This window comes from Cottoperca gobio, chromosome 17 (genome assembly GCF_900634415.1).
Source record: "Cottoperca gobio chromosome 17, fCotGob3.1, whole genome shotgun sequence".
NCBI lineage: Eukaryota > Metazoa > Chordata > Actinopteri > Perciformes > Bovichtidae > Cottoperca > Cottoperca gobio.
Window position 1 is genome coordinate 18,975,095 of NC_041371.1, and position 18,653 is coordinate 18,993,747.

General features: G+C 42.9%; 2 protein-coding genes across 2 annotated transcripts; both read left to right on the plus strand.

The window, feature by feature from the left end:
• Positions 1-3,057: 3,057 nt before the first annotated feature.
• On the plus strand, positions 3,058-4,893 carry LOC115022626 (C-X-C chemokine receptor type 4-like). The gene is given in 5 exon segments (XM_029453675.1): positions 3,058-3,244; positions 3,328-3,536; positions 3,633-3,702; positions 3,704-3,917; positions 4,031-4,893. Coding segments are annotated over 5 exon segments (1,104 nt in total). The 5' UTR covers positions 3,058-3,229; the 3' UTR covers positions 4,627-4,893.
• A 5,879-nt stretch (positions 4,894-10,772) lies between these two features.
• On the plus strand, positions 10,773-17,973 carry mcm6 (minichromosome maintenance complex component 6). Its single transcript, XM_029453180.1, has 18 exons — positions 10,773-11,023; positions 11,188-11,334; positions 11,805-11,915; positions 12,152-12,239; positions 12,368-12,529; positions 12,815-12,980; positions 13,091-13,239; positions 13,725-13,875; positions 13,976-14,117; positions 14,229-14,370; positions 14,455-14,562; positions 15,168-15,323; positions 15,509-15,637; positions 15,736-15,900; positions 16,665-16,788; positions 16,912-17,118; positions 17,216-17,355; positions 17,464-17,973. Exons 1-18 carry the CDS (start codon positions 10,926-10,928, stop codon positions 17,572-17,574), a joined length of 2,496 nt encoding a protein of 831 aa, XP_029309040.1. The 5' UTR covers positions 10,773-10,925; the 3' UTR covers positions 17,575-17,973.
• Positions 17,974-18,653: the final 680 nt, after the last annotated feature.

Genomic DNA, 18,653 nt, shown 5'->3' on the forward strand with positions numbered 1-18,653 from the left:
CGTTTAGGGCCAAGTATAATAACTTCAGTTTTGTCTGTGTTTAACATCAAAAAGTTGCTAGACAGCCACGTTTTTATGTCCTTAAGGCATGCTTGAAGTTTAGCCAATTGATTGGTTTCATCTGGTTTAATTGATAGATATAATTGGGTATCATCCACATAACAATGAAAGTTTATAGAGTGGTTCCTTATAATATTGCCCTAAAGGAAGCATATATAAGGTGAATAGAATCGGTCCAAGTACAGAACCCTGCGGAACTCCAAGACTGACTTTGGCTGTCATGGAGGATTTATCGTTAACAAGAACAAATTGAGATCGCTCAGATAAATAGGACTTGAACCAGCTTAATGCGGTTCCTTTTATGCCAACACAATGTTCCAGTCTCTGTAGTAGAATGTCATGATCAACAGTGTCGAAAGCAGCACTGAGGTCTAACAAGACAAGAACAGAGACGAGTCCTTTGTCTGAAGCCAATAGAAGGTCATTGGTCACTTTCACCAGTGCCGTCTCTGTGCTATGATGAACTCTAAATCCAGATTGAAAAACCTCAAATAAACTATTATTATGTAAAAAGTCACACAACTGTTTTGCGACTGCTTTCTCAAGGATCTTAGCGAGAAAGGGAAGGTTAGATATCGGCCTATAGTTGGCTAAAACCTCTGGATCAAGACTAGGCTTTTTAAGAAGTGGTTTTATTACAGCTACTTTAAAGGATTGTGGTACGTAGCCAGATAATAGAGACAGGTTGATTATATTTAATAACGAGGTGTTAATTAAGGGTAAAACTTCTTTAAACAGTTTAGTTGGAATCGGGTCCAAAAGACAGGTTGATGGTTTAGACGATGAGATTGTTGAAGTTAGTTGGTTAAGGTTGATTGGAGTAAAACAGTCTAGATATATTTCAGGAGTTACAGATGTTTTTAAAATTCCAACAGTTGAAGTTAAGTCATTACCAATTGAGGTCAGGAGGAGATTAATTTTGTCTCTAATAATTATAATTTTATCGTTAAAGAAACTCATAAAGTCGTCACTACTGAGAGATATAGGAACAGAAGGCTCTGTAGAGCTGTGGCTCTCTGTCAGCCTGGCTACAGTGCTGAAAAGAAACCTGGGGTTGTTCTTATTTTCTTCTATTAAGGAAGAGTAATAAGCTGCTCTGGCATTACGGAGAGCCTTCTTATACGTTTTAAGATGATCTAACCAGACTAAACGAGATTCTTCCAATTTAGTGGAACGCCATTTACTTTCAAGATTTCTCGACTTTTGTTTTAGTTTGCGGATTTGTAAATTAAGCCATGGAGCTTTCTTTTTCTGTTTTATGATCTTCTTCTTTAGAGGAGCGACAGAGTCGAGTGTTATTCGCAGTGAGGTACACAGTACTATTTCTTTATTTACAATAATAACTGCAAAACGTTAACGATCATACTGTATATATTTAGTAGGCAGTATGGACACAGTGTATCCCTGCCCTTTCTGTATGAAGTAAAAAACAGTTTACCAAAAATATTAAATATTTCCGTGTTGTGGAGCAATGCTCTGTAAACATGAACTATTTCCAGGTGTTGGTCAGTGTTAGATCTTTCTTTGAAAGTCCTCATGGTGGCGCCACTTAATAACGGAATCAGCCCTGTGCCTTTTTTCTTTCTCTTTTTATTGAGAAAGACAAACAAAATCGAACATTTTATCATCCCTTATACAGTTCTTTCTCTTTTTAAACATGAAAGATGACACTAAAATTAATAATGAATTAATAACAAAATAAAATTGATGAGACTACATCAACCACAAATGCATACCCATCCATATGTCAATATTTCTCTCCATATATATGTAAATACATATATATCTATATATATATATAGATATATATATATATATGTATGTCATTTAGATTATATATATGTACATATATAAGTATATATATTACATTAAATCCCAGAGGATAGCACTTTTAAGCATTACTAACGACATTTATTTCCAAAGTGGTCTGTGATGGAAAAAACAAACAATACATGGAAACATACAAATCGATTTCTACGTTTGTACCACTGCTTGACATAATGTTTGCTCTTGTGTTGCAACTATGTTTCCTTCCAACTATGTCAATTTGACAGTTCGTATATTCTGGGGCCCTGTACTGAATTATATCAAACATGGTTTCAGTTGTTTTACTCGATCTTTAATGTGATAATCCAACTAGCTTCATTTCTACTGGTGGGAGGAGCGTGTATCTGATAACGTTATTTTGCACTAGCTGCATGTTGTGTTTAAGCTTTTGGATCAATAACATGCTGCGTAGTGGCACTATATCAATGAGGCAACTAAGAGTTTCTTCACTTTAATAAAAAAACAAACAGAATATAACCACAATTAATACAGTCAGTTCAAAACACAGGTTTATAAAGTTAACTGGATCACTTTGATGAGGATAAATAGTTCTTTTTTTACACAGAAATGTTATTTTAAAGATGTTTGTGCTGATACCAGTAAATGTGGAGGAAGGGTGGGGAAAAGTGCAGAAGATAAGGGACTGAGAGTTGGGTCTTGAAGGTTTGACAGAGTTTGTTTGGGAGTTGGCTGTTTACTTATGGGATTAATGTAATGACAGAGGATGGGGATTTAAAGTCAGAACTGCGAGTGACAATCCAGGAAATGTGTCTGCTGTCTGACTCGGCATCACACACATTGATGTAGAATAAAGAGTTTCATTTCATGTTGAAACATTATTGTTATTTTGCCCTCAGAAAGTTAACACAAAATCACAGTCACGCACTCATGGTTCAGTGATTGTGAAAGATCAGTCTTACATCTCTCATTCACTTCCCCCAGTCTCCCATGCTAGCATGCCTCACATAAGACAGTGACGCAAACACAAGAAGTATGTTCACACTGAGGAGTGAGAGCTGAAACTCCTGCTGCCTGTGCTGATCTAACAGAGCGTGCCGTTTGGAGAGACACTGTTACACACACATTCTGTATATAGGCTCTAATTATGACAAACCAGAGGTCTCAGGGCCAAAACAATTCAAGCAGTGCACACACACACAACACAGTATCCTGTGATAGAACCACTATCAGCACCTGACACCTCGAAAACAGGAAAAACGTTTCAGCAGGAACACAGATGTGTTGGAGTGTTTAGAGGAGGAGCATGAGCGCAACTATATATCCCCTGTAGACAGAAATCTCAACTTCACTCCGTCGAGAAAGGAGAGGGACTGCCTCCGTCATGTCGTACTATGAGGTAAGGTTGTCACTGAAGTGTAGTCAAACCAATTGTTGCTTTTTTCCTTTGCTTCCTGTCCTAAATCATGATCGTCTCTCCAGCATATCGTCTTCGACTTTGACTACAATGACACAGGCTCAGGTTCTGGTTCTGGCGACCTGGGAGGGGATCTGCAGGAGCCCTGTGACGTGGAGCAAGTGGTGACCGCTGACCTTCAGCAGGTCTTCTTGCCTGTGGTCTACGCCCTCATCTTCACCCTGGGCATCACTGGAAACGGCCTCGTCGTCATAGTGCTGGGCTGCCAACGCAGGTGAGAGGATGGTTGGTGGTTGATCTGATGAATATCTTTGTGTCCTTAAGAAGAACCAATAAGCTTAATGATTTGCTCTCCTGTGTTTGTCTACAGGTCAAAGTGCAGCCTCACTGACCGGTATCGCCTCCATCTCTCAGCCGCTGATCTCCTCTTTGTTCTGGCGCTTGCCGTTCTGGGCCGTGGACTCGGCCCTAGGCGACTGGCGCTTCGGAGAGGCCAGCTGCGTCGGTGTGCACGTTATCTACACAGTCAACTTGTACGGCAGCGTGCTCATCCTGGCATTCATCAGCCTGGACCGCTACCTGGCAGTGGTCCGAGCCACGGACACCAACACCGGTGGGCTGAGGCAGCTGCTGGCACACAGACTGGTGTATGTGGGTGAGTGTTGAAGGACCTTCTATTTATTTTTCTCTTTGCAACTCTCTTCTTCTTCTTCTTCTTTCTTACTCCCACAGTCGCTTACATCTTTGTATCTTCTCCTCTCCCTGCAGGTGCATGGTTGCCTGCTGGCCTCCTGGCAGTGCCTGACTTGGTTTTCGCCCGGACTCAGGAGGGAGGCGAGGGGGCCACTCTGTGCCAGCGATTCTACCCAGTACACACCGCTCCTCTCTGGGTTGCAATCTTCCACCTCCAGCTGGTCCTGGTGGGTCTGGTGATCCCAGGCCTGGTCCTCCTGGTGTGTTACTGTGTCATCGTCACCAGGCTGACCCGAGGCCCTCTCGGGGGCCAGAGGCAGAAGCGGCGAGCGGTCAGGACCACCATCGCGTTGGTTCTCTGCTTCTTCGTGTGCTGGCTGCCCTACGGAGTGGGCATCACCGTGGACGCTCTGCTGCGTCTGGAGGTCCTGCCCCGCGGCTGCAGCCTGGAGGCCGTCCTGGGCGTGTGGCTGGCGGTGGCTGAGCCCATGGCATTTGCACACTGCTGCCTGAACCCACTGCTGTATGCCTTCCTGGGGGCCGGGTTCAAGAATTCGGCTCGCAGAGCCCTCACTCTGAGCCGAGCTTCAAGTTTGAAGATATTACCACGAAGACGCCCAGGGGCCTCCACCACCACAGAGTCTGAGTCCTCCAGTTTACATTCCAGCTAGTGTTTGCTTGTTCTGTATATCTGTGTATATCTGTATATATCTGTATATATCTGTATATATCTGTATATATCTGTATAAATGTGTATATACTGTGTATATATGTGTGTGTGTTTATGGACAAAGGAGCAGTCTGCTGGCCCACGACTAGTCTTCTCCCTCACTGTGGGGGTTCTCCTGTACATACTGTTATTAGGTTTGTTTTTAGTGCTGCTGTGTTTATTGTATACTGTTGTTGATGTTTGTAATAAAATATACAGAATACCCATATTTGTGAAAATGTCTTCTCTTGTGAAATACATTGCTTGCTTCCTGAGTGAAACTGTGAATTCCTGGTACTTTAACCACTCAACCACAGCAGAGTCTCCTTCTCAGTGGGTGAGGTAGATATCATTAGGGCCAACATTACACAAACATTTTAGAGTTTACAAAACAAGCTAATGAGATAGAAGATGAAGGATTCTTCTCAGGTTAATCACAGAAAACTGCAAGAGGGCAGTAAAGGTGGAAACACAAGCCTGAATCCAATCTATTTGATCTCATACATGGTTTAAACGTCAGCTGCCATCACTGTCCAAAGCTGCAAAATATTATTGTTTTTTTGTTTTACTTTGTGTTCTTGGGGGCAGAGTTGGTGGTGTAGAGATACAGATTATTTGAAAAGGGTGTTGAAATGAGTTGGCATTGTGGCGTGTGTTCTTATCTTTATTATCATCAGCCCGTCTCTCTTTGTATTGATTCATGATCACTCAGCCGCCAGCTGCCATCTGAATCCACTGATCCGGAGCATGGGCACAGTGAAATCCTTTCGAAAAATGAAACAGTGCTTTTTAAAATGGGACGTGTGGTTGCCAGGTGTATCTGAGTCACATGCATGTGTGTGTGTGTGTGTGTTTGTGTGAAGGAGTGTGTGGATATGTTTGTATCACTCTTTTGGTTGTGCAGATATACATTCATGATATAAACAATTTGCTACTTCTGCGTGAGAGAGAAGGGAGCATGAAGGGGTCAGGAGGTCAATTTTTCCAGTACTTAAATATGCACACACACACACACACACACACACGCACACACACACACACACACACACACACACACGCACAAAGTGCTTCCCACATGCCTACTTCCACTTGGAAGTGAGAGAAACAGAAGCTGGAAGTTTACTGTGTCCTGTTTCCTGAAACAGAGAGGAGGAGGATGAAGAGGAGAGCTGTGAGAGAGACAAAAAGGAAGAATACAGTAAGTCAGCACCACAATGAAGGGTTGCCTGTTGCATCACTGTCACGTTATCCTATCATGGGCTTTGTATGTATAGAAATGTTTGTGGAATCACTTCATTCACAGTCTTTGTATAGAAGGAAAACGTACTTATTACCTCTTCATATATTTGCCCCCCCTCTCTCCCTCTCTCTCTCATTCACAAATACACACACAAAATACACACAATTCTCTTCTTCTATTCATAGTGTATTCAAAACAGGAAAGACTTCCTGCTGCAGCTCATTTTAGGAAAAACAAGCAGCTAAAACAATCAAACAGCCGCTCTGCACTCACCAACACAGAGAGCTGCTATTGTATAAATCAGTTTAACTTCAGGAGTGAGCAGGTATAATGTGGATGTGTAGACATACAGTAGATCTATAAAGTGTTTAAAGTCAGGTTGTTGTTAGCTCTTGTGAATTATACAAAGATAATAATATCATGACCCAATTATAGATGTTCCTTTTTTTCTCAAGTCTTTTGTCTTAATTATATGTGGTTTAAATCATACATGTCGTGGAATTCAGCCGATACAAACTAAACTAAAGGGCGGTGAGAAGTAAATCTATTATACTGACATAAAGACACTTGGTTAAAGAAGTGAGCTCTTTATTCCTGCAGGAATGGAACAACAAAACTGTTGTGACGTTCCACAGTCTGTCCTGAAGTTCAAAGAACAGAGAATACAATTAGACTATATAGGCACTGTAGTGGGTGGCCATGTTTACAGACAATCAGTTGTGCAACTACGCACATCCAGCTGATACAAGACATACAAGAATGTCAAGCTGACACGACCCACTTTGGTCTCAATCGCTGTAAGTAGGACAAATCCTAGATGAGCATATAGAAAATAAGACAGTATGAGATACAAAATGACCATTACATACACCCTCAGTCTTGTCCTTCTTAATATAAACACCAAAAATGAGAATATAAAAAGACGAGATCAAATTATTGACCTACTCATTAACTACATTCGTTTACTCATCCACTTCTTAGTGATTTTGAGCGATGCTAGTGGCATGACTCCAGGTAGGGCAATGTCGTAATAACTTTGGTAAGTTTTCTTAGCACCATCAAGTCAAAATTTCAATATGTCCAAAACTTTAGCTAGGGCAATTCCTTCAGCCTCAGCTGTAATTTGTATTTAGTTCTAATTGGCAAATGGCCAACATGGTAAAGATACCAGCATGGCATCAGCATGTTAGCATAGTCATTGTGAGTATGTTAGCATTCCCGTTAGCATTTAGCTCAAAGGAGGCACTCACAGCCTCACAGAGCTGCTAGCATACATTAACTGTTAGCTCATATCATCCAAGGTAGTTAATTCTGCACCTGTCTTATTAAATAAAAGCTTTTATGGCAAGTTGCAACTTATACAGCTAATTACATCAGCCCAGTAGCATGTTTGTGCAGTTAACAAAGCAGCTCATTAGTAGGCCTACTCACTAGCATGTTGTTTTTTTGCTTTCTACTCCAGCATATTAATACAATTTGGGAGTGCTTTCAATATTTGGTTCCAAACGTTTGCTAACAACACTGTCTGGAACCAATTTCACTTGCGGCTTGTTTTAGGGTTTTTTTCCATCTTCAGAAAGTGTTACACAAGCTAAACTTGACGTATTGGCTTTGCCAGTCAGGCAGGAGTATTAAAACATTCTGAAATGCTGCATTGTTCTAAAGTTGAGTATAAAAAGCGTTACAAGCCCTGCTCAGTTCTCCCAGTATGGATGTGAGCATCCATGAACTTGATTGGCAGCACTCAAACCTCAGACACTGATTCATTTCAAGTCCAGTGTGCTGAAGTAAACCACCAAAACATGAAAATGTGTCACCATGTGAATACAAATACACCAGGAAACTACTCATTTTAACCGTCTCTCCCTTCTCTGTCATATCCTGCTGCCCATCTTACAACTGTTTGTTCCCATCATCTCGTTTTTCACAAATCTGACACTATCAACATTTTCATCTCTGTGCACACGCTGGTTTGGTGCCTGCTGCATGATTACACCACAGTACACATGTGTTACTGCAGACTCAGACTATGTTTGATCTGATGCGTCTTCTACTGAGTGTGTGTGTGTGTGTTATTATTACTTGTAGCAGCAATAATGGCACTACTATTGATGGAATGTAACTGTACTTAAATACATGTTTGAGGCACGTTATATGCTGCTTAGAAATTACTTTATTATACGGAAGAAAATATTATATACCAAGTCCTCCCCACCGACCTACATTGATGCACTTGTGGCACGTGTGTGTGAGTGTTAGGGGTGTAGTGTATGTGTGCGTGTGCGTGTGTGTGTGTGTGTGTGTGTGTGTGTGTGTTTGCCTACAGATGGTCAGGTTCCCTCATATTCAGACAAGCTGAGCTTCCTGCTGCTGAACAATCGTGGGAAAACCAGAGGTCAAGACAAAAGGAGAAATAAAGAAGGAGAAAAAGACTGGGTTGCATCCAAATGGCCTGCAACAACTTCCTGCTTTGTTCCTGGTGGATTCATACAATGTGACAGGTGAAACCAATAGCCTGCCGGGAGTGTTTGTATTGGCCTCAGCAGGTGGAGACCTGAGAATGATGTGGGAGCAGAAATAGACATTAGTGGAATAATAAAGTAGGAATTAGTGTTTGGTTGGTCACAGATGGTCCTTGTACTAAACCATGCAGAGGGTGACTGCAGGCTTTTTGTACATAAAGTATATAAATACTTAATACGTTGTTGATAACACACAAACATGTAGTTATGAGCAGATACAAGGACATTTTTAAGTGTTTATTTATGTTTGTCAACAATTATAACTCGTCTTTTGAAGCATCCACAAACAGATAATGAATGATTGATACACAGTATAATGTAACACACACACACACACACACACACACACACACACACACACACACACACACACACACACACACACACACACAATCTTAATTCAAAATCCACTCCCTACATTTCTCCGGGAGCTTTCAGATGCATCTCATAGTGCTCTGTGCATAATATTTGTCAAATTATGCACAATATGCATTGTTTCCCAGTACATTGCAACATACTGAGCACTGATAGCAGAGACATTGAATGTGCTGCAGGAAGAAATAAGTATTTTGTTCCTAAAGTCAATACTTTTGACAGTTGAAATTCTGACATGACATGAACCCAAGGTAACTTCAGCTACTCTCACAAGCCTCCTGCTCTGGAGATTATTTTAACATGTAAAGAGATGGACATAACATGGTCAAGGCAGAAATAACAATATCATGCTGCGAACACAAACCGTGAATATCATTAGTGATCATGTTTATTGAAAACAAACCTCATACCTCATTCCTCTGTGGGAATGAAATATGTATTTAAACTGATTTTTACAGTTTTTAAAGTTTGTATTGGAAGTGTTTGTATGATAATGTTTCTCTCTTGAATTGACTGTTGATGAGTGTATTAAGAATCGTGAGTGCCCTGCAGTGGTCACAGTGGGGAGGTGCACCAGTACAGTGGTTTACACACATTTGAACAACACTGATGGTACTGGTATAATATGTAATAATCATGCTGATGATTTGTTCATGTTGATAAAAACAGTGATTATATCAACCCTACAGTGACGTGCGGTGAGGTTCATGGCTGGGGAGGCACTGACTCTTTCAGAGTCAGATTTACAAATATATGAACCCAACTGAGTATATTATTCACCATTTTCTTGGCAGCATGAACATTGACTACTGGTTATTTTATGTCTCATATCAGCGTTCTTTATACACACAGGTAAGGGACATATTTGGCCAAAAAAGAACGTTACACTCACAGGTATTTACTCTGCACCCTCCATCGTGTTTTCAGTCTGATGCTTTGATTAATTTTGATACAGACTGCACTATTAACAAAATAATTTCTATTTAAGGTCAACATTTAGTTTTTTATTTAAATATTGGATTGTTTTCTCTTAGTCAGCTAGCATTTTCAATAAAATTGTGGTCCTACCTTTACTTGTAAAATCATCCATCTTTGGCAAATCATCAGCATGATTATTACATATTATACCAGTAACATCAGTGTTGTTCAAATGTGTGTAAACCACTGTACTGGTGCACCTCCCCACTGTGACCATTGCAGGTGAGGCAGGTGAGGCAGACCTGGTGTCTTCTCACTGTGGCTTTATGTCACATCAGCAAGACTAAATATGTTACACACATACATTACATACATTAACTGGACTATGGAAAGTATGGACGCATAATAAAAGTGTCTGTAAACATATTGGCGACATAAAGAGAGATAGCAATCTGCACGCGCCAAATGCATGCGCTCAACCAAGTTTGCGAGGGATTGCGCAATCCGAGGTGAGGCTCAACTCGTCGCTGCCGCAGCTCTCCTGTGTCTGAACAGAGAATACGCAAATTCAGCAATTTTGACTATAAAAATGATTAAAAAAATTATCGGAATCATACAGAAAATGCATTTATAGCACAAACATAAACTTGAATTTTATTGTTATTTGTTTTTTTACTTTTCATGATGGATGCTATGCCTCCCCTCCTCTGACCGCACGTCCCTGATTAAACTATGTATTGTTAGGCTTAGAGAAAGGTATCTGGCTCGTGGCATTGTGGTCAGGGTTCATTTTGCATTTCCAGCAGCATTTTGCAAAAACTGGAAACGAAACAACTTATTTTTTCGAAGCTGGGACATTGTCTGTATAATTTCAAATTAATATAGTGCACAACTGTTCAACAAAGACAGAAAAAAAATGAATTTTCTTTGTCTTTACCATTTTTTTCGGCTGAACTTTATCGGCTTTGAAGCGGAAGCGTGCTGCGGCACTCCTGATTGGCTACAACACGGAGAACGTTTACATCGCATCACTGATTGGTCGAAAGTGGCGCGCCAAACGTCACGTGTCTCTCTTTTCGCGCGAAACCGTCGCTGTGTTGTCAGGACTGTAGCGTGTTGTGTGTGTCTGACCAGAGAGTAGCGACCCGGCTCTGTGTTATTCTGCAACCGTTTGAGTCTTTTATTCCAGTTTGACGGTGTTTCAGCATGGATGTTGCCACAACAACCGCGGAGAATGCCGGCGAGATAGTGAAAGACGAGTTGGCTGAAAAATGTCAGAAGTTATTCCAGGCTTTCTTGGAGGAGTAAGTCAGCCAGCAACAGGCCTTATTGTAATGTTGTCGGCCGAAACGGGTTGATTGCGTGATGCATTATGTTTTATAATATTATTTAGCTGAAACTAATAGGATAATGCTGCATTGATCGGCTGTTGATCATGTATTATATTTAATTATTTTCCCGTGTGCAGGTACCAGACCGGGGACGTGGAGGTGAAGTATGTCCGTGAGGCCGAGGAGCTCATCAGGCCGGAGAGGAACACGCTGCTGGTGAGCTTCACAGACCTGGAGGGCTTCAACCAGGAGCTGGCTACCACCATCCAGGAGGAGTACTACAGGTGAGCGGAAACCACATCATCATGAACACTTTGTTGTCTCGACACTCTCACCAGTGACGCTGCTGTTCAATCTGTAAATGCACATGCATCAGATACTGAATCTATATTGGTGAATACGATAGTGCTGCAACTAACGATTATTGTCATTATCGATTAATTTGAGGATTATTTTCTAGATTAATTGATCAAATGTTTGGTCTATATGAGAGTGAAACATTTCCATCCCAGTTTCTAAAGTCCAGAGTGATGTCTTAAAATGTCGAGACTTTGTCAATCCCAAACCCAAAGATATTCACTTTAATATGATATAAAAAGCAGGAAATCTCCACATTTGAGAGGCTGAAAAACACATTTTCTGCCGTTTTTACATAAAAAAAAAATGATGTTGACGATTAATCGATTATCCAAATAATTTATGTCACTACAGTATGGAGCGGCAGCTGTGGAATAACTTTCAATTCTGTTTTCAGAGTTTACCCCTTCCTTTGTCGGGCAGTGCGCAACTTTGCTCGGGATCATGGGAATGTTCCTCTCAACAAAGAGTTCTACGTAGCCCTTGAGGATCTGCCCACCAGACACAAGTAAGCACAACAAACCTAAATCAATTGAGTGAATCGCTGCACACGCACTGTGTTTTCAGTCCATTTCAGGTTGCTTTGTTGGCATATGACATGGCATGCAATACTTTGAATTCAAATACTGGAGTAATCTACGTGGTTGCTGTGATTTTTATCTTTCAAATTATATTTACTGTAAGACTTGATTGTTAAATAAGCAATCTACTGCATTATATTAACTCCTTTCGTGTGTGATCTAGGATCCGGGAGCTGTCATCCATGCGTATTGGCACCCTGGTGAGGATCAGTGGTCAGGTGGTGAGGACACACCCAGTACACCCTGAGCTGGTAAGATATCCTGACTAAAATAACTGACCTGCTTCAAGCTTAAAAAACAAATCAAAGTGGTGATCTGTGTTAATTAAGTAATGTTGAGCTTGTCAGTAATAGCTTTCTCTTTTCTAATGATTTTGCAGGTGAGTGGCACCTTCCTGTGTATGGACTGCCAGGCATTGATCAAAGATGTCCCTCAGCAGTTCAAATACTCCCCACCAACCATCTGCAGAAACCCTGTCTGCTACAACCGCAGCCGCTTCCACCTCGACACACACAAATCCAAGTTCATCGACTTCCAGAAGGTAACTATAGCCCCCTTCCCACTGGACAAAAACCCCACTAACATCTGGCTTTTGTCTTCAATGGGAAAGGTTGCAATCGGCTTCATTCCGGAGACAAATTGCTCTGCAGTCGTCACTACCAAGTCCGAGTTTGGAAAAAGAGAGACTGAAGTAACAGAATGACACAGTTTACTAACCCTGCTTTCGTGGGCCGGCCAGCGCATTTCATGACGGCAAACATGACAAATAAATGGTGTACTGATGAAAACGCAAGGTTTCTGATTGAGTCTAACTCTGTGTGTTCAGGTGCGTGTCCAGGAGACGCAGGCGGAGCTGCCTCGTGGTTCAATCCCACGCTCCCTGGAGATCGTCCTGAGGGCAGAGGCAGTGGAGACTGCTCAGGCCGGAGACCGCTGCGACTTCACCGGAACCCTCATTGTCGTGCCGGACGTCTCTCAGCTCAGCACTCCCGGTATGATTTTCATCACGCACTTTTGGCAATCAATTCACTTTAATTGTCCCAAATCCCAAATCACATTCGACACATCATGACGTCTGTCCGTATGGGCGTCTCATCTCCAGGTGTGCGAGCAGAGACCAGCACCCGGATAGCTGGAGGACCCCAGGGCTTTGACGCTGATGGCTTGAAAGGACTGAAAGCTCTGGGAGTCAGAGAGCTTTCATACAGACTGGCCTTCCTCGCCTGCAACGTGGCCCCGACCAACCCACGAGTAAGACACATAATTAAATTTATTGAAATGTCTTGCAAAAAATATAATTTTACAAGATTACATTTGAACACATTGTTATAATTGACCTTCGCCCAATACTAATTGTTACTAAATGCATTGAACCCATCATAATGTAACTCAATGCAACCTCAGTTAATGTCAGCTGTTAGCTCTGTGCTGCCCACCAGCTGCTAACAGCTGAGTAAACGAGCTCTCCTCGCAGATTTCCACACACATTTGATATTCACAATGTAGCGTTATCATGGGAGAAATAGGGTGGATGTGTTTTTTAATGTTCAGTTGTTTTCACTTGCTAAGCGATTTATACAAACATGCATACAAATATCTATTTTGGCCCGTAGGCGACCCGGGGAAGACTTACGTTCTTCCCAAACACATTTTCTATCGGCGTCGGGATGCCGTTAGTCTGGAGTCCTGATCCCCGGTACACCTGGTGTTTTAATTACAAGTGTGTTTTGTTATAGTTTGGTGGTAAGGAGCTGCGTGATGAGGAGCAGACGGCAGAAAGCATCAAGAGCCAGATGACGGAGAAGGAGTGGGAGAAAGTGTTTGAGATGAGCCAGGACAAGAACTTGTACCACAACCTGTGCACCAGCCTCTTCCCCACCATCCACGGTCAGTGCTCGAACCCGCCGTCCAACATAATCTCTGTTTAGGAAAGCCATGTCGTTGGGTATTTAAGAATTTTCAGTTAAATGGTGAGCGTGATTTGCAGGCAATGACGAGGTGAAGCGCGGCATCTTGCTGATGCTGTTTGGAGGCGTTCCCAAGACGACCATGGAGGGAATCTCGCTGAGAGGAGACGTCAACGTCTGCATCGTCGGAGACCCCAGTACTGCCAAGAGCCAGTTCCTCAAGTATGTGACACAACATGGACAAGTTCCCCGTCACTGCTTGTAATCCATCCAATGTAGGACTGAAAGACACTTTGCACAGATCTGAATGGTCATTTAAATGTGTGTGTGCAGGCACGTGGAGGAGTTCAGTCCCAGAGCAGTGTACACTAGCGGCAAGGGCAGCACCGCTGCAGGTCTGACGGCAGCTGTGGTCAGAGACGAGGAGTCCCACGAGTTTGTCATCGAGGCAGGAGCTCTGATGCTGGCTGACAACGTGAGTGTTACGGGTCAGGAAGCGAGCGGTGAAGGACATTATTAAGTGTATTCAGTGGAGTTAATGGCAGTGTTTTTCCTCCAGGGCGTGTGCTGCATTGATGAGTTTGACAAGATGGACATTAAGGACCAGGTGGCTATCCATGAAGCCATGGAACAGCAGACCATCAGCATCACCAAGGCTGGAGTCAAGGTACTGCAGCCGGATTTACCTGAACGCTGAAATAATGCAAAGTTGTGTCTCTTAAGGATCGGGATGTTTTGGGCTCTCAGACTATTTGGGAAATTCGTCCAACAGATTTTTATGTACTGGTGAAAGGGCATGAAGATCCAAAAAAGCTTTTGTAGTGAACTTCACACCTCATTTTGGTCAGGAGGAACATTTTAAGGCCTTTACACACCAAGAGCGAGACGAGTAAATGACAGAAATGTCAAAACTATTCATACTGGCAGCATGAGAATTAGCAGCAGTTACACATAAGAGGTTCAAATAGATCCATGCAGGCAGAGGACCAGCTACTGTCTGGCAGTCTGTTTGAAGTAATATATGGGATCAACCTAATCTCCAGAAGCTATTTTATTGAATGCTTTAAGTGAAATAGGGTTCCAGCTGGTAAAAGGTATAGTGTACATATAGGGTACAGTGTATGTGTCTTAACGCCCATTTCTATAGCATGACATGAAAATCCAATACAACCAAAACAGTTGACTCTCTTTTGAGATGCACTGTTGGAAGCCCAAATGAACAGGCAGCCTTTCAGTATGATAACCAGACTTTACCTCCGTCTCCTCCTCCAGGCCACCCTGAACGCTCGCACCTCCATCCTGGCTGCCGCCAACCCCGTCGGTGGGCGCTATGACCGCAGCAAGAGTCTGAAGCAGAACGTCAACATGACCGCCCCCATCATGAGCCGCTTCGACCTCTTCTTCATCCTGGTAGACGACTGTAATGAGGTACACGCCGTCGTCTGTGCATTTGTTCCTGCACTGATTTCAAAATGTTTCATTCTTGAATTTTATCTCAACTTCAGATTATTTGTTCTATTCTTAATTTCTTGCATCCTCTTAAATGCTAACAATCCAATTTCCCCACAGGGATTAAAAGGTTTTATCTGCCCCTGTTAATGTGTGTATCCCAGGTGACGGACTACGCCATCGCCAGACGCATCGTGGACCTGCACTCCCGCATTGAGGAATCTGTGGACAGACTGTACTGTCTGGATGAGATCCGCAGATACCTGCTCTTTGCCAGGCAGTTCAAACCCAAGGTGTGCTTCTGCCTGCACCCATTGTGCGTGTTAACGTCAGCTTTTGTACGTTTTGTGATTCGTATTAACCGTTGCATATTCCGCGTGCGCTTCTGTAGATCTCCAGCGAATCCGAAGAGTTCATCGTGGAGCAGTACAAGCGTCTCCGCCAGCGAGACTGCTCCGGAGGAGTGTCCAAGTCCGCCTGGAGAATAACGGTGCGACAGCTGGAGAGCATGATCCGCCTTTCGGAGGGCATGGCCCGCATGCACTGCTGTGACGAGGTGGGTGCCAACAATGATTTTATATTCAGCAAGCACAAAAGGTGCACAGATGACAACACAATCATTTTGAGACACTTGGATACAGGACAAAATGTAACTCGTAAAGTGACAGTTCTGTATGAAGCAAGTACGAGAGCCGCTGCGCTGGCTGTAATAACTTAGCACAATATGGTTAAATGCCCATATACTTTGCTTTTAAAGTGTGATCAAGTCTCGTATCACTGTAATAAACCCTTACATGATTATCTAACAACCCCAACCAAGGGCGTGGGGTTCAGGGGGGGGGGGGGCGTTTAAGCGTCAAACACTTAATTTACTGAATTCTGCAGAATTTTATGCACTAATTTGTGCCCTTTTTTGCATCAATTTAAGGCATACATATTTTTATTTAGGCTTTGTGAAGGAAAACAAAATTCAGGTGACTATTCAAAATATAAAAATCAAATGGAATATTATGCAGTAAGGCTCTCGGGCATTTTTCATGGCTTTCAAATATTTATGATATCCGTGTTGAGTCAGAACACCTGTAGGCACAATTTACTCTGCCCCCCTTTTGTGCCTCTTGTTTGAGGAAGAAACCTCATTAAATGTGAATGTGGCAATTATTCACGTTAATGATACAATAATTAATTTCATTATTTGGAGAAAAAAGTCATTAAGAGAATTGTCTTCATTTAATCCGAATAAAGTCACAATATTTCAAGGAGAATATTCCCAAACTACTCACAGAACGTTGACCTTTGCCTTTCTCTTAATGTCTTCAGGTGCAGCCCAAACACGTGAAGGAAGCCTTCCGTCTTCTGAACAAATCCATCATCAGAGTGGAGACGCCCGACATCAACCTGGGGCAGGACGACGACCTTGAGGAAGAGGAGCAGCAGGAGGATGGTACGGACTCACACAAACGTATAAATGCACAAAGACGCAACATGAATATATTAGACCTGTAGTTTGTATCTGGACTGAAAAGACATCCAGATTATTATCTCATTTTAAACTTTATCTTTTCAGAAAACGCCGTCCCTAACGGGGTGAATGCTGTAAACGGCCACGCCAATGGTGTTAACGGGCTCGCCAGCGGAGATAACGGCCATGTCAGCGGTGTGAACGGCCACGCTGAGCCTGGCAGCCAGTCCAAACCGGCTCTCCGCTTGTCCTTCCCCGAGTACAAACGCATCTCCAACCTGCTGGTCCTGCATTTGCGCCGGGCCGAGGAAGGTAAGAGACTCCTCTCTTTTAAACTTCTAATTTCCATCATTGTTGTTGTCTTTTCTTTGTATTATTCCGTCTAACCTTTCCCCTGCTATCTGTGCAGCTGAGGAAGAGGAGGAGCTGAAGAAAAGTGCGGTGGTGAACTGGTATCTGAAGGAGATCGAGTCGGAGATCGACTCCGAGGAGGAGCTCGTCAATAAGAAGGGTCTGATAGAGAAGGTCCTCCACAGGCTGGTGCACTATGTGAGTCCACCCGCTGCAGAAACACAGTCACTGTTTTCAAACCAGAAGGAAAGCCACTTTATGTTTGGACTTGACTTTACTTAACCGTGTGCGTCTCTGCTTCCCCAGGATCACATCCTCATCGAGCTGTCTCCGGCGGGGCTGAAGGGCTCAGCATCTGTGAGCACTGAAGAAGAAGTTGTTCTGGTCGTCAACCCCAACTACGCCCTGGAAGATTAAACTGCTCCCTTAATCTCTCCATTCCATGATTGTTGATATTAAGCCTCAACAATAAAGTTGATGTTCGAGGATGCGATTTTTTTAATGCTCGTATGTAACTCGTACATAAAAGGAGCATTGGCAATGTTATGACTTGTTTTGTACTGTACAGAAGGCTATTCCTAGTCAAACTGACTCTTGTAAATATGCTGCTCTCTGTCCTCCAGTTGTTTGCTGGCTTCTGTCTGTTTTGACTCAGTCAAGGGAACTACCCTGAAATTGTCTAATTGCTGATTATCCACAACTGTATATTCAAGGCATATGTTGAGGCTCCTTGGTTTCAATTTAGTGTGTTTTTGTAAAATGATATGAATTTAATGGAAGTCTTGGTTTAATAAATAAAATGTTCACATAAACACAGCTGCTTGGCGCTGTTCATGAGTTCCTTCAGTATTTCTTAGATGCGCAACATCGATTTGTCCACTAGGTGGCAGCACTCAGGTGATGTAAAGGCCACTGCGCATGACCGACTATTATTCAACAAACATGGCGGCACCCTACGTGACAGCAGTCAGGACAGCACTGAAAGGTAAAATACTGACATTACACACTCTGTAAAAAGTTGCCCTCAAAAGTGTATTTAAATAGACGTCAAAGCGTCCTGCTGCAGGGCTGCGGTCGTCATTTGTGTCAATACCGTCATGTAGCGTCACTTAGTAATAACTACGACACAGGTGCGTTTTCATTGTTTTTACATGTCGAAACCAGACTCAAACCTCTCAATAACCTTGCTGCAGAGGGAACGGAAGTCGTATCATTGAAGAATAAATGTATTTCTTTCCTGTTAGGTTTACACTTTGTTCCCGGCCGGTGGCTCCTTGCGCAAAGGAGCCAAACCCCGGCGGTGTGTCAGTTTTTGCGGCTACATGCTGCTCAGAGTCGGTCGCTACATGGCTCCTCTGCTGCTTCCCTGTGCAGCTCCAGGACAGGGCAACACAGCAAAACCGGCACCGACACAGACGACAGGAGGGCCGGGGAGGAAAAGGACGACGAGGAGGAGGGTCCTGAATACATCCCCAAGAGGAAGGCGAGGAACCACC

Bases quoted from the DNA above. Each gene is read 5' to 3' on its own strand.
- mcm6 (XM_029453180.1), top strand. From the start codon at position 10,926: ATGGATGTTGCCACAACAACCGCGGAGAATGCCGGCGAGATAGTGAAA. The intron at 11,916-12,151 runs GTAAGCACAACA...TGTGTGATCTAG, and splicing joins GATCTGCCCACCAGACACAA to GATCCGGGAGCTGTCATCCA. The intron at 15,638-15,735 runs GTGTGCTTCTGC...GCGCTTCTGTAG, and splicing joins CCAGGCAGTTCAAACCCAAG to ATCTCCAGCGAATCCGAAGA.